Source organism: Oncorhynchus keta, chromosome 17, assembly GCF_023373465.1.
Source record: "Oncorhynchus keta strain PuntledgeMale-10-30-2019 chromosome 17, Oket_V2, whole genome shotgun sequence".
In the NCBI taxonomy this organism is placed as follows: Eukaryota; Metazoa; Chordata; class Actinopteri; order Salmoniformes; family Salmonidae; genus Oncorhynchus; species Oncorhynchus keta.
The window spans coordinates 23,485,042-23,500,412 of NC_068437.1; the positions used below are offsets into that span (position 1 = coordinate 23,485,042).

Consider the following 15,371-nt stretch of genomic DNA (forward strand, 5'->3'; position numbering starts at 1 on the left):
AAAATTACTTGTGTCATGCACAAAGTAGATGTCTTAACCGACTTGCCAAAACTATAGTTTTTTAATGTGAAATTTGTGGAGTGGTTGAAAATCGAGTTTTAATGACTCCAACCTAAGTGTATGTAAACTTCCGACTTCAACTGTACAATACCAGTCAAAAGTGTGCGCTATAGACAGTTTTAAAGTCAGTAATAAATTAGTGTTATTGGTAAGAGTGATTCTTAAAAAGGCAGAAGACCAAGTACAACGATTGTTACAAATTTATTACGAAACATGTTAAATTCAACAATTCATATTTAAGTTTCCCCTTAACAAAACAAGCCATACAAGCTAAACCATAAAACAGAGAGAAAGAAACCTAAATTATTCAGTAAAATGTCAAAAGATAGGCCATTAAACACAGAAATACACAGTTCTTCATTGCGTAACCTGAACAAAACAAAGGTAAACCTGTATCAATAACTTAAAACAAATAATAAAATAAACAATTTATAAAAAATAACTAGGACAGTCTCTGGTGTTATTGCCAGCATTAATGCCAGCATTAAAGTGACGGGAGAAGCTCAGACAGGGGTACCAGCTAGCTGGGGCTCTGGGGAGTAGGCCTACACATGAAGGGAGAGACGAGAGGAGGGCCTGTTCTCCAGGGATTGTAATCAGTTATGTTGGAAATCTAGGCTGGGACACCATCACTAGGTAGGGTATATCATAACTCCAGTGTTTTGGACATTCCTGACCTCATGCACACAGATCACACTATTTACAGATGTAGGATCTTCACTTGATCGCCCTGTTGCAGGATAACTTTCCTGCAATGCACAACATTTAAAACGTGTTGTGTATTTGAGATGTATTTCCACTTTGACATTTCAGATTTTCCCGTAAGAAACATTTATCAACCCCTACAAAAATGTCTATTCATTAAAATCCACATAGTAATTAACATTTCCTGTTGCTGCAGGATTATTTTCCTGCTGTAGCAAACTGGTTCAAATGATGATCCTACATCTGTAACAAACATTTAAATGAAATAAATATTCACAAAATTGTGAAGTAAAAAATACCCAAGATTTATATTTGTTTTTGGTTGCAGCTGGAGGTAGGCCAGTTAGTTTCCGAGTGTCCAACATGTTTTGTACACTGACACTTTTATCAGGTAATCTATACACTGGAGTAGATATCAAACAAACCACTTGAAATAGAGCTCCCAGAATATTGTGAAATACTGTACACATTGTTTAAACATCACAAAGGTCTATGGAAGATAACGTAAACATGTTCGTTCCTGTTACCCACATTGGTATGCTACCTTGAGATGACTGACTGTGTAAATCTTTGATACACTAAAGCAACAAGCTAAGGCCTTACACATTGTTTTTATGAGATGTAAATGCAAAAGAACGGCATCATTAGTGGGATGTGAAACATTATGCAAATATGTGTTATAGAAGTATTTGGGATAAAAACATAAGAACCTAACTCAAGGAAATACAATCCCATGCAGTATGAAATTAGAACTTGCTTCGATAGCAAAGTGTGACAACCCACTGCCTCTCCCCCTGTCCACCTAAACCCCATTATTTCTGACCTGCACAACAACATCTTACAACTTGTGTCTAACGTTTGTCCCTTTACAAAACATAGGCTTCTTCCTCCACCTTTCCTCTTTCTTCAAATGAAAGCAAATTAACTTTGAATAAAATACTGAGCTGATGCATTAGAAATTATTGGAAGAAAACCACAGGTTCATCACTGCTGCTAGACTTGAGCATAGAGCTCTCCTTTAATTTCATATGCAGTTTATTGAGCCCCAGACTGACTCTTGGTCTATTTCATCCCAATATTTCATGACTGGTTGAAACAGTGCTGGATTGCAATCAATGGTTTATATAAACCCTGGATTGCTGATTCTATGTATTGGCCATTGAGAGCCTTTGAAGCCACCGGTCAACCATATTGGCACTACCCAGTAGGAGCAGTCCTCCATAGATGTGTTAAAGGAGTCAATGGAATGCAGACGTTCCATATGCCAGATAAGGGCACAGTCAACAAATCTGATCTAACAAAGTGAGTATTCATCAAATCCGTCATTATATACGTATTGTAGTAGGTACTCAATGTGGTTTCTTAAGTCAGATTATGGATATATTTGTCTGTAGAAGTTGACCCTTTTCAGGTTTAGAAGATGTGACTGCTATATGCTAACTCCTGTTCGTATAAGCTGGTGAGGATAGCTAGCATACATAAATATAGCTAGCATACAGAAATATAGCTAGCATACAGAACTATAGCTAGCATACAGAAATATAGCTAGCATACAGAACTATAGCTAGCATACAGAACTATAGCTAGCATACAGAAATATAGATAGCATACAGAAATCGTTGGTGTTAGTCAAATTCGTTTTTAACTGTAATGCAATTTATTGGTAAAGATGACATGAACGTGTGTTGGGGTTGACATCCATAAAAGCGTTATACTGCGATTTTCACCTCAACATAGTGTGAAATACACATATAAACAATAGCCTAAATGTAGGCTCTTTTTCCCCCATGGCCCTTTCCATTGTTTTGGTCAAGTTCGATTGACCTCTTTACCACATCTATAGGAATGAATGATTCTACAGTATTTGGAGAGAAAAAAATGTATGGTCAAAATTACATGTATTTGAGTATTTTTTTGTTGTAGTGGGGACAGTAACATTAGTACTCTCTAAAAAAAGGTTTTAGAGATGATTCATTTAAAAAAAATGTTTAACTCGCATATAATTTAAAAGTATGCGTTAATGTGTCTGTAATAGAATAAATGTGTAAAAAACAAATGTAGGCATTAATAAATGCATTTCTATACCTTCCTAAATCTTTTACAACGGAGAAGGAGTACCAAGATGGCTGCATGGTGGCTTCAATACAGCGCCCTGTGTTAGCCATTCAGGGTTTACACACATCATTTATTGCAATAGAGAGTCTTCAATCTCTTTAAAGATGTTGCTCTCTCTAAATCCCCAGTACAGACAAATTCATATGAATGAACTGTTAAAACTGTATTCCCGTAAAGAGGAAGAAACACTGACAACAGCACAATAGTTGATGAAACTCAAAGATATTCAGATTACCTGAAACATACCAAACAAAACTGGAGGTTAAGTTAGTGAGATAATGTTGCTGTGTCCTTGCATAATTTTCAGGGAGATAGATCCCAGAGCTGGATCAAAATGTGCGACAAACCTCTGGAATGAAGCCGCAATGGATCAAAAAAAGAGAAAGTTACTGCTTAGACGTTACAAACTCGGATCTGGATGAAACGTGAAATAAAGAGAATAATAAAAAAACAATGCAGAGGAGAAAGCCTCTTTGCCTCGACTTCCAAAGAGCGAGCTCAGAGACACTGACCTCATTGTGCGCTATGTGCTGCTAGAGTCATGTTCAAAGACTGTTAAAATATGCTGCTAACATGGAGGAGACAGGAAGACAGAAAGCGCTGAGGTTGATAGACCTTCCTCATCCGGCAAATCAACAGTCTCTTTGAAGAAGTAACTTTTCTTGAACACAACTTTACACATTCTACTGATATCCCTTACGATAGCATAAAGACATACAAATACAGTATTTATATATAGAGAAAAGAAATTAAAAAAGTAAACATCATGACTTTCACACAAAACATGAATAAAATAATAAAAAATACAATTTCATTAAAATAGTGCTATAATATGATAAATTATAGCTGTTAAGCAATCTTTTATAGTCCTTTATAAATACAAAATATATAGGTGATTGATTGGTAACTATTTGTACTTGAAGGTGCTATCTGGACCATAAAAGGGTTATTTCGGCTGTCCCCATAGGAAAACCCTTTCTGGAACTAGATAGAACCCTTTTGGTAGAACCCTTCCCACAGAGGGTTCTACATGAAATCAAAAATGGTTCTTCTACCTGGAACCAAAAAAGGCCTATTTCCAAACTATAGTTGCTACATTCATTTTTGGACATATAAACTACTTGGCCAAAAGTATGTGGACACCCCTTCATAATAGTGGATGTGCAATCTTCATAGACAAACATTGGTAACAGAACAGCCCGTACTGAAGAGCTCAGTGACTTTCAACATGGAACTGTCATAGGATGCCAACTTCCCAACAAGTCAGTTCGTAAAATTTCTAAAGCTGCCTCAGTCAACTGCAAGTGCTGTTATTGTGAAGTGGAAACTTCTAGGAGCAACAACGGCTCAGGCACGAAGTGGTAGGCCACACAAGCTCACAGAACGGGACCAGCGAGTGCTGAATCACACTTCACCATCTGGGAGTCCGAAGGACAAATCTGGGTTTGGTGGATGCCAGGAGAACGCTACCTTCCCGAATGAATAGTGCCAGGAATAATGGTCTGGGGCTGTTCATGGGTCAGGCTAGGCCCCTTAGTTCCAGTGAAGGGAAATCTTAACACTACAGCGTACAATGACATTCTAGACGATTCTGTGCATCCAACTTTGTGGCAACAGTTTGTGGAAGGCCCTTATCTGTTTCAGCATGACAATGCCCTCGTGCACAAAGCGAGGTCCATATATAAATGGTTTGTTGAGATCGGTGTGGAAGAACTTGACTGGCCTGCACAGAACCCTGACCTCAACCCCATCGAACACCTTTGGGATGAATTAGAACGCCGACTGCAAGCCAGGCCTAATCGCCCAATATCAGTGCCCGACCTGGAGATTGTTATAGCAGCAAATGGGGGACCAACTCCATATTAATGCCCATGATGTTGGAATGAGATGTTTGATAAGCAGGTGTCCACATACTTTTTGTCATGTAGTGAAAATTAATGATACATACCCATTGATTCTTGAAGAATGTAATTTATAAATGCCTCATAAGCTTAGTTCAACTGTCTAGCCGCATCAGAACCCAAAATATAACCCACTGGGCACAGACATCAATTCAAAGTCTATTCCACGTTGGTTCAACGTAATTTCATTGAATTATGTTGAAACAACATTGATTTAATCAGTGTGTGTCCAGTGGGAAGCTTGTTTTACCCCGATGTTTCGAAAAACAAAATAAATACATTTTGAGACTATACCGCCTCAAAACATGGTTAAAACTATAATTTTGGTATTATGGATAGTCAGTCCTTGCATCCATAGCTCTGTCTATGAATTTGAGAGTGGTTACATTTTTCTAGCCCCATCCCTCAGCTTTTTACCCAAACAGGGGCAGGGTGAACGCTTTGTTATTGCTTCAACTTCTGATTGTAATTATCAATAGATTAGAATTTAGTGTGAAATACATTTATGCTCAGTGCTCCTCAGGTTGCTACCTGATTTGAAACAAACTTTATGGGAAACAATACGGAAGATGGAAGATATTTGGAATTATTAGAAATGTAACAATTTAGGAAGAATATGTAATTATTTAAGAACAAATGTGTTCCATTTAATCACCCAGTAATTTCCTATTTATAAAGCATTGTAAAAGAAAGTGCTGCCGAAATAGCTTGCATAGAGGGACAAAAGAAAACATAGGTAGGCAGGTGCTCCATGCATACAGAAGGCAATGTGGGTACTAAACTGAATGTATCAGATAGTGCAAAACCCCCCCCGAAGACAAGGAGGTTTGGGTCGATCCTCTTACACCACACTTAAAAATGGACACCCACCTCACCCAGTCCCTTCTTAAAATTAAAAACGGCCCCACCCCCACCCACCCCCAAATCTCTAGCAATGTGGACTTTGGTCTCTCCAGTTAACAGCTTGGTGACAGGGTGTGAGACTGGCCTAGTACGATGGACAGGTCACCCTGACCCCACCCCCTGCGTCTCTCTGGCCTCTAGCGAATCTTGTGATCATCAGCGTTGTTGCCCATGTTGGTGCCAGGGCTGGGGTCTTGCTGTCGCCTGGGCTGTTGGCACAGGGAGAGAGAGATGGAGGGAGGGTGGGGGGCAGATTTAATATAGCACACAATATCATGAGTGTGTGTGTGTAATGTGTTGAGAATGGCCTTAGATGGGGCAAAAGTGAGTGCAGTATATGTCATACAGTATATTCAGCAGAGGGCACCAGAGAGCTTCCAGCTGAGGCTAAAAATTGATTTTCTTTTTTGGGCCGAATAGCAGACAGTCATTAGTCGTCGGGGAAGTCTTCAACATAACATGCTTTAAAAATAAAAAATGACTCGTCTGCCTGTCACAGATACATATGTTTATGTGTCTGCGTCTACATCTCTCCCAACATAGATATCTGTGAAACAGAAGGACAGACGGGCAGACAGACAGGCAGACAGAGGGAGAAAGCAGACGCTGGTCTCTCAGCTGAAATGGCATGTAGTCGTCATCCAAATGACTCACCATAATAGCTCCTTCTAACCCTGGTTCAGTCTACTACTTTAATCCTAAATGAGACACTGATGCTCATCCATTTTTCCACTTCAGAATCATAAATGTAAATAGAGTCTCTTCAAAACAATTAATAGCCCTATAGTTAAATATAAATAATTTAAGAAGATTTTTATGAACTTAACAAGATTTTATGAACTGGCCGATCAAAGTTTTACTCAGTAGTTGCAGAGTGATTTTGATAACAACAGACATATGCATGGACACACACACAAACACACATACACACGAATGCTTCTGCCTTAGTTATCACTCATATTCACCCAGATTACAAACGGAAGGCGTCATGCTGTCCTTGAGTCAGTGAGCCAAATACACCAGTTACGGTTTGGTAATGGTTGAAGAAAAAACAATGTCTCAGGCCACACACCATGCAATGTGAACAGGACCAACCTCCAAGACAAGCAGAGTTAAGGAGTAATATAAAGAAACATCAGGAAGTATTCAACTTTTATATGTAATAATATACTGTGTGAAGTGCAGCAACTACTCTACAGACAAAATATGATTATTTTGAGGAGAAGCGTTACAGTAAAGCCCCAGCCCTGAGTGGAGTGCTGTCGTAGTTACAGGGGGAGTGGGGGTGGCTGGAGAGGAGAGGGAAAGCACAGTGATCGATCATTGAGCCACCCGGCAGAGCTCTAGCCTGTACCACAAGTCAATAGAGCTGAGATTAGGCAGGGCAGACAGGGATCCTAATAAAAATCAATACTAATGCTATATTAATACTTTTACTGGCAGCACATCATTCATCCTCTAACTCCACCAGCAGAATGGGGCCTAATGAACACTGGACCATTTCTTCTGCATCCATCTTATCTTGATCAATCATCTAGATGGCCATCACTGTCCTGTCCTGAATCGCTCTCACACGCACATGCGCACGCATGCACACACACAGGAAAAACATAAAACCAGGACAATATTCATTATACATATTCATTATACAGTGATCAGAACAAGTACAGGCCACACAGCAGAGGAATTAACCTTATATGCTGTACTTAGACATACATTCTCAAGAGCTGACACTGACATCCCTGCTAGAGAAGAGCTGTGATTTCTTAACTAAATGACAGGTTTCTAAACCCTTAAGAGGCCTCCCAGCTACCACTGATGGCAGACTATCATTGTGCTGTTGGCCTTGAGTTATAGTGGACTGAGTAGAAGTTCAGACCACAGAAATGCAACGGCTGAATGTACTCAAGGGCCAGGCGCCCATATCACATAAAAACAGGGTCCTGATGTCCAAATGCAAATCTAAAATAAAACCAACAATAGCATCTATCTCCTTCCCTGAGATGACAGCAGAGCAAGGGGATTCACTAATTAAAGAAATCGCTAAATGCTACAGTCCAATCAGAAAATTCTGGATCACAGCAGTTTATGAGACGACATACTGTAACTTGGATTTTTTTTTAACCCATTTAAATGTAATGAAAATGATTAGGGGGTTTCATGTTTCCACCACAGTCAGTAAGTATTTGAGAATTAAACACATGGAAAGTCTTCCATTAGAATACAGTATATGTCATACGTTGACGACGTGCACACCTTCCACACACGGTTCTGTTTGAGACTATCTCCTCCAGGCTCGATGTCAGTAGAGAAAATAATTATATGTTATTTGTCTTTGACCAATACATACTATCTTCATAAAGAGCATTGCCTTATAGATTTTCAGAAGAAAAGAGACAATTCTTCCTGAGGGAGCTGGAAGGTATGTTTCTGAGGTAAGAAATACTAGATGTGAACATGAAAGCCCTGTTTCAGATCTCCCTCCCTCGCTCTCCCTCATCATGTGCTGCCAAGCTGTGGCAGATATGTCCCAGCAGGCCTTGCAGCGTACTCCTCCGGCAGCAGGGTGTGGGTGGGTGGTGTGTGTGTGGAGGTCTGTTCTCCATTAGGCACTGGGGGAAAGTGTGTGTGGGGGGTCTGTCTTCCAGTCTTCCAGCTTATACCCTGGTAGGATGTCCTGACCTGCACACGTCCCACTATCATAAAATGCATAAAAAAATCCATAAAGCATATTCATATGACTGACCCTGAGACAGTTTATGGGGTTGAGAGGGAAGGAACCCACATTATCACTAAGCATTCATTACACAGTGTGTTAACTCAACAGATACAGTTCATATGTAACTTTCTTTCTCTCTTTCTGTCATTCACTCATTCTCTCTCTGCACATGCAGGCACTAAAACAGGCAGACTCAGATACTTCAAATTGTTCACATACATGCACATGCTCTCGTGTTGATTCATAAACACACTCAAACAGACACCACACACACACAGGGTTTAGTGCATGACAGAGGGACATTGAAAAGCAAAGAAGACAGACCCTGGTCCTTGAATGCCATCAGTCCCAGATTTTTGATGCCACAGGGTCCTAAAAAAACACAATTTGGTTTTCATCTTAGAGGGGTTGCATTTAGGGTCTGTGTGTTCTAATCATGAATAAACTCTTCATGCACTAAACCTATATACCATAAAAATGCTTCAAGATGAAATACAAACACACACACACACACAATGAGTTATTGATTGTGTTAATGGTAAATATAAAAAACTAAATGGGTTATTCACACAATAAGAGTTTGCATGGTAACAAACACACAGGGGACACAATCAATCATCATATTCCAACAATACTTCTTAGCGTTAGCATTAATCATGTGACTAGGGGGGACATCACCAGGGATGTCAGTCAGTCCAGCCCATCTCACCTCCAGGTCCTCTCGGTGCGAGCGGTCTCTGTCCTCAAAGTCCCGGGTCCTCCTACGCGACTCCTCAAAGGATGCTAGCGCCAGGGCATCCTCATGCTGAACGCACACAGAGTGGGAGAGACACACAGAGACACACAGTTTGTTTGGACTGGTGAGTGGGTGTTTTATTTGTATATGGATAGGGGTAGGGGCGCAACCTGCTTAGTTGAGTTTAAGTTAAGTCATTCAAAAGTAGTTTGTCTAGAGGTGTATGTCAATGTGTGTATATACTGTAGCCAATTGTTATATCTAGTTGTGTGTTTTGTGTTGGTGTGGTTGGAGACCAGGGGGTGTAATGTAATGGTATGATACAGTACCTGTGCTCTCTCCTCATCGAACTCCAGACAGCCCATCCCATCCAAGCGCTGCAGGTCTATGCAGCCCTTCCAGGTCACACACACTCCATTCAGGATCATAGGGGCCTTCAAGTACACCTGCAGACAGACCACACAGACACAACAATGCTCTGGCTCAAACATTGAGGAAAACATACACTTCCGAATGAATGCACAGACCTTGATACATTACTTAACCACAGTCATTGTGGCTCACTTTCAACCACTCAGATAAAAGTAGTAAGGTTTTCTCAAATACAGGGTCACCCAGTTCATTATCAGATGTCTGTCCTCTCCCACTCCATCTAAGGCCCAGTGGAGAGGTTGGAGGGATGCGGATTGGAAGGCAAAATAGGACAGTGGTTTCCCCCCCCACCCACATACATACACTAACATTTTCACTTTCTCTCTCTTCCCGTCTCACCTCAGGCCCAGCCAAGGCACAGAGTAGCACACAGAGGTTTGCTTCCTGCCATGTTGCTGTTTATTTATAAAGGCTGCTGTAGGATGGAGAAATAAAAAACCAAGGCTCTCCTATGACAGATCAGTACATCCTGACTTCATTTATACAAATTAGTGCGTGCGTATACATTAATACATGAATTAAGTATGTGCATATCCATAATAGGAGGAAGAAAGAGAGAGAGATAGAGGGAGAGAGAGAGACGTAGAGAGGGAAACGGAGAGGGAGGGAGAGAGGGGGAGAGAGAAAGTGACAGAGAGGGAGACAGAGAAATAGGGAGAGAGAGGGATTTGGGAGAGGGGGTGTATATGTATAGGACTGCTTACCAGAGAGTGGGAAATAGTAACACAGTTTTTACCAACAAGGAATTTGGCAGGAGAAGTCCCAACCCCCTTCATTTTCAATGAGGGCATGCAGAGAAATGTGCAAGGGATTGTGGGAAGGTGAACGGCGAGATCCCTGCTAGCGGAGTGGTAGAAAAAGTTCAGCTCTGCTCTACTTTATGCAAATTGCAAGTGGAGCGAAGCGTTGACAAGACGAGGTGCCACTTCTGGTCAAAACCCACTGTGAGGGGGTTAAGTACATGACTGTCTGTTTGGCTTAGGGCCATAGAAATATCACATCCCTGAGACTCTGGAATTCAGTCCCAGACAAAAGCGTGCAGTCTGTCAGTCTGTGGGGTGATGTTTATTTCTGTAGCTGGGAGTATAGGGCAGGAGGAAGAGAGGGGAGGTGGCTTTGGCTATAAACACGTATAACCTCTTTCAGACATACTCACACACACGCAAACCTAATCACTCTGAAACACAAACACCAATCCTAGCCATAAACACGAACCACTTATTTATTTCACAGGATAGCCAAGTTCACAGTGTCAGGAGAGTCTAGCACCTAGAACCATAGCCCCTGTCCTCTCCGCTTCTATTCTTCCAACTCTTTGTCATCGCACGACTCCCACATCAATCCCGACTCTCCATCCAAACGATAATTCTTCCTCGCTGGCAACTTACTCTCTTCCTTCATCACCATCTTCTCCATCTGTACTCCCTCCTCTCTCTATAAGGTCCACACCTCACACATCAGGCTCTTTACTGGGGTTCCTTTAGGGCTGGGTGATGTGGCAAAAATATTATATCATGGTATTTGTCACATTTTTGATGGTATGATGGTATTTTCTGTTTGTTTTTTAATAATAAAAGTTCTAAATTTGCTTTAAGAGTAGTGTGTGACCTTAGGGTGGCAAAACATATTCTAAGTGAGTTCAATGTATCCTTCTCCATTCTGATTGTTTTATACTCTTCAATTCAACTTCAACCTAAAAGTATTTCCTGCATTTCCATCAATTTCTGCATTTCCTGCACTCATATGAGATCATTTCCACACTGCCACGATATGGGCAAAAATACTAGGCCTTATTTTTAACCAAATGTTGCAATTGCGATTTAGATCAAAACCATTGGGTGAACTTTTGGAATCATGGAAATAGATGAAATAGAATGTTTATTATAATTATATAGTTAGAATATAAATTATAGTGGGCACTTTGAATACAGTGTTGTTTGACATGACAACAAATGAAGATGCCATGGATGAGTTATTGTGACAGGGTAGGAACCAAATTAATGTGCAGTGTTTCCTAGGAGACACTATAATCTTTGACAACATTATCTTTATTCAAATAGCCAACATATTCATGCTTTCTCTATTCCTCTTTGATTTAGAAGATACTGCTGCACAAACAACATGCTGATTTAAGCCTAAGTTTACTCTGACTCAGTACTTGTATTAGCTAGTTAGCTAGCGATTGGCATTAGTGGCTAACACGATGTAGCTTAACTTGCTAAGAAAATACAAACTAGCTGTTTGCAGATGTAAGAAACACAAACTAATATTGTAATTATAGAACGCTTGTGGATTTATATTGATCAAAGTGACAACTGCATCATTGTCATCAACATTCTTGCATGTGCTGCATTGACCCTGCAGACTGTATGAAACTGTCTCGTGGTCAAGCAACAACAAATGCGCTCCTTGAGTGACAGGGGGCGGGGCTAGGTCTGTGGAAAGCGGCGTGGAGAGGAGAGAGGGATGATTCAAGTAGCGGAGTAAACTATAAAATTGGACGTTACACACGGCGTATTACATTTAACAAACACAATATTAAAATACCGTTATAGAAGGTAAAGTAAAAATCCAAACCGGTCTGTGCATAAATACCGGTATACCGCCCAGCCCTAGGTTCCATTACAAAAAGTGTTCACATTTTCCACTGAACACAAGGGATATAGAGAAAACTAAGCCCATTCCAACCTTCTCTGAAAGCAATGAATCCATTGACACAGGGTGGTACTTTAATTTGTCAGAGGCAAAGTTAAATCTTTAACTATGAACTGAATAGATCTAGTACACAAGCTGCAACTAATACACACTACACTACTCTACACTTCAACACAGTGTTTGACAAAGACACATAGGCTACAAGTATAACAAATAATGCATGAACAAGAATGAATGTGAAATCTGCACCACAGCACATGCACATGGTTATGCGTGATATAACATTTCCAAGGACTTAAATATGCACCATAAGTGGTTCTGAGAATCCATATACCATGGGGCAGTGAGTTTAAAATAAACAGAAGATGAATGTCTGCATACATACAGTATATTTTTATCATTTTGGACCTCTCCACCTTTTTTGCCCTCCACCGGCCAACTTAAACAGAGCTTCCCCCAACCAATACAGTCCTTTTAGCCATCAATAACATATTTAAACAGTTTGTCTCAGGTCCTTCCAGAAGGAAAATTCATGACTCTATCAGGCTAAACACACAGTTTATATTGGGGGGACGCCAACAATGCAGACATACGAGAAAAGCAGCTCCACTCACCCCCAGGTTATTTTGAGGCGGTATACTATGTACAGTACATTTGGAAAGTATTCAGACCGCTTCACTTTTTCCACATTTTATTACATTATAGACTTATTCTAAAATGGATTAAATAAAAGAAATCTACACAAAATACCCCATAATGACAAAGAGAAAACAGGTTTTTAGAATATTTTGCACATTTATTACAAATAAAAATCAGAAATACCTTATTTACATAACTATTCAGACCCTTTGGTATAAGACTCGGAATTGAGCTCAGGTGCATCCTGTTTCCATTGGTCATCCTTGACATGTTTCTACAACTTGCTTGGAGTCCATTTGTGGTAAATTCAATTGATTGGACATGATTTGGAAAGGCATACACCTGTCCATATTAGGTCCCACAGTTGACAGTGCATGTCAGAGCAAAAACCAAGCCATGAAGTTGAAGGAATTGTCCGTAGAGCTCCGAGACAGGAGTGTGTCGGGGCACAGATCTGGGGAAGGGTACCAAAAAATGTCTTCAGCATCGAAGGTCCCCAAGAACACAGTGGCCTTCATCATTCTTAAATGGAAGAAGTTTGGAATCACCAAGACTTTTCCAAGAGCTGGCCACCCGGCCAAACTGAGCAATCGGGGGAGAAGGGCCTTGGTCAGGGAGGTGACCAAGAACCCGATGGTCACTCTGAGAGAGCTCCAGAGTGCCAGACGGAATCCACTTCTCAGTGAAAGGCACATGACAGCTTGCTTGGAGTTTGCCAAAAGGCATCTACAGGACTCTGACAATGAGAAACAAGATTCTCTGGTCTGTCGAACCCAAGATTGAACTCTTTGTCCTGAATGCCAAGCGTCACGTCTGGAGGAAACCTGGCACCATCCCTACGGAGAAGCATGGTGGTGGCAGCATCATGCTGTGGGGATATGTTTCAGCGGCAGGGATTGGGAGACCAGTCAGGATTGAGGGAAAGATGAATGGAGCAAAGTACAGAGAGATCCTTGATGAAAACCTGCTCCAAAGCGCTCAGGACCTCAGACTGGGGCAAAGGTTTTCCTTCCATCAGGACAATGACACTAAGCACACAGCCAAGACAATGCAGGAGTGGCTTTGGGACAAGTCTCTGAATGTTCTTGAGTGGCCCAGCCAGAGCCCAGACTTGAACCCGATTGGACATCTCTGGAGAGACCTGAAAATACCTGTGCAGCGACACTCCCCATCCAACCTGACAGAGCTTGAGAGGATCTGCAGAGAAGAATGGGAGAAACTCCCCAAATACAGGTGTGCCAAGCTTGTAGCGTCATACCCAAGAAGACTCAAGGCTGTAATCGCTGCCAAAGGTGCTTCAACAAAGTACTGAGTAAAGGGTCTGAATACTTATGTAAATGTGATATTTCTGTTTTTTAGTTTACAAATTTACGAAATATTCTAAAAACCTGTTTTTGCTTCGTCATTATGGGGTATTGTGTGTAGATTGATGAGTGAAAATAATTATTTCATCCATTTTAGAATAAGGCTGTAACGTAACAAAATGTTTAAAAAAGTCAAGGGGTCTAAATAGCTCAGTCCTTCTGTAGCTCAGTTGGTAGAGCATGGCGCTTGTAACGCCAGGGTAGTGGGTTCGATTCCCGGGATCACCCATACGTAGAATGTATGCACACATGACTGTAAGTCGCTTTGGATAAAAGCGTCTGCTAAATGGCATATTATTTATTATTATTAAATACTTTCCGAATGCACTGTGTATATACAGACATACACTATAAGGCCAAAAGTATGTGGACAGGTGTATAAAAACGAGCACACAGTCATGCAATCTCCATAGTTAAACATTGTCAGTGGCCCGTACTGAAGAGCTCAGTGACTTTCAGCGTGGCACCGTCAAGTCAGTTTGTCAAATTTTTGCCCTGATAGAGCTACCCTGGTCAACTGTTATTGTGAAGTGGAAACGTCTAGGACCAAGAGGTAGGCCACACATGCTCACAGAATGGGACTGCCGAGTGCTGAAAAACTGTCTGTCCTCTGTTGCAACACTCATTGCCGAGTTCCAAACTGCCTCTGGAAGCAACGTCAGCACAATAACTGTTCGTTGCGAGCTTCATGAAATTAGTTTCCGTGGCCGAGCAGCCACACACAAGCCTAAGATCACCATGCGCAATGCAAAGCGCCGGCTGGAGTGGTGTAAAGCTCACCACAATTGGAGCAGTGGAAACGAGTTCTCTGGAGTGATAAATCACACTACCTGCCCCAATGCATAGTGCCAACTAGTGCCAACTGTAAAGTTTGGTGGAGGAGGAATAATGGTCTGGGGCTGTTTTTCATAGTTCGAGCTAGGCCCTTGGTTCCAGTAAAGGGATCTTAACACTACAGCATACAATGACATTCTAGACGATTCTGTGTTTGGGGAATGCCCTTTCCTGTTTCAGCATGACAATGCTCCCGTTTACATACAGCATATTATCAGTGATTTGATGTGTGTGAACTGATCTCTGATTTACTGCTTCACACTAACCGTATTGGGCTTGAGTGGAGCCAGACCATGTCGTTTAGAGAG

General features: G+C 41.1%; 1 protein-coding gene across 6 annotated transcripts in view; it reads right to left on the reverse strand.

Annotated features, from left to right (window-relative positions):
* Positions 1–242: 242 nt before the first annotated feature.
* The window catches only part of LOC118374076 (core-binding factor subunit beta-like), a 44,528-nt gene continuing 29,399 nt past the window's right edge, over positions 243–15,371 (reverse strand). The window contains exons 4-7 of one of the 6 annotated variants that reach the window (XR_008066417.1): positions 9,469–9,585; positions 9,113–9,208; positions 7,116–8,380; positions 243–5,893 (exon numbers count right to left, since the gene is read on the reverse strand). Coding sequence is in view for 5 of the 6 variants with exons in the window: in XM_035760425.2 (XP_035616318.1) it covers positions 5,822–5,893; positions 9,113–9,208; positions 9,469–9,585 (285 nt within the window). In the remaining variant the exon portion in view is untranslated. Of the gene's footprint in view, positions 8,776–9,112; positions 9,209–9,468; positions 9,586–15,371 lie in introns of all 6 variants that reach the window. The other 5 variants (XM_035760428.2, XM_035760429.2, XM_035760425.2 and 2 more) reach the window with 5 other exon arrangements.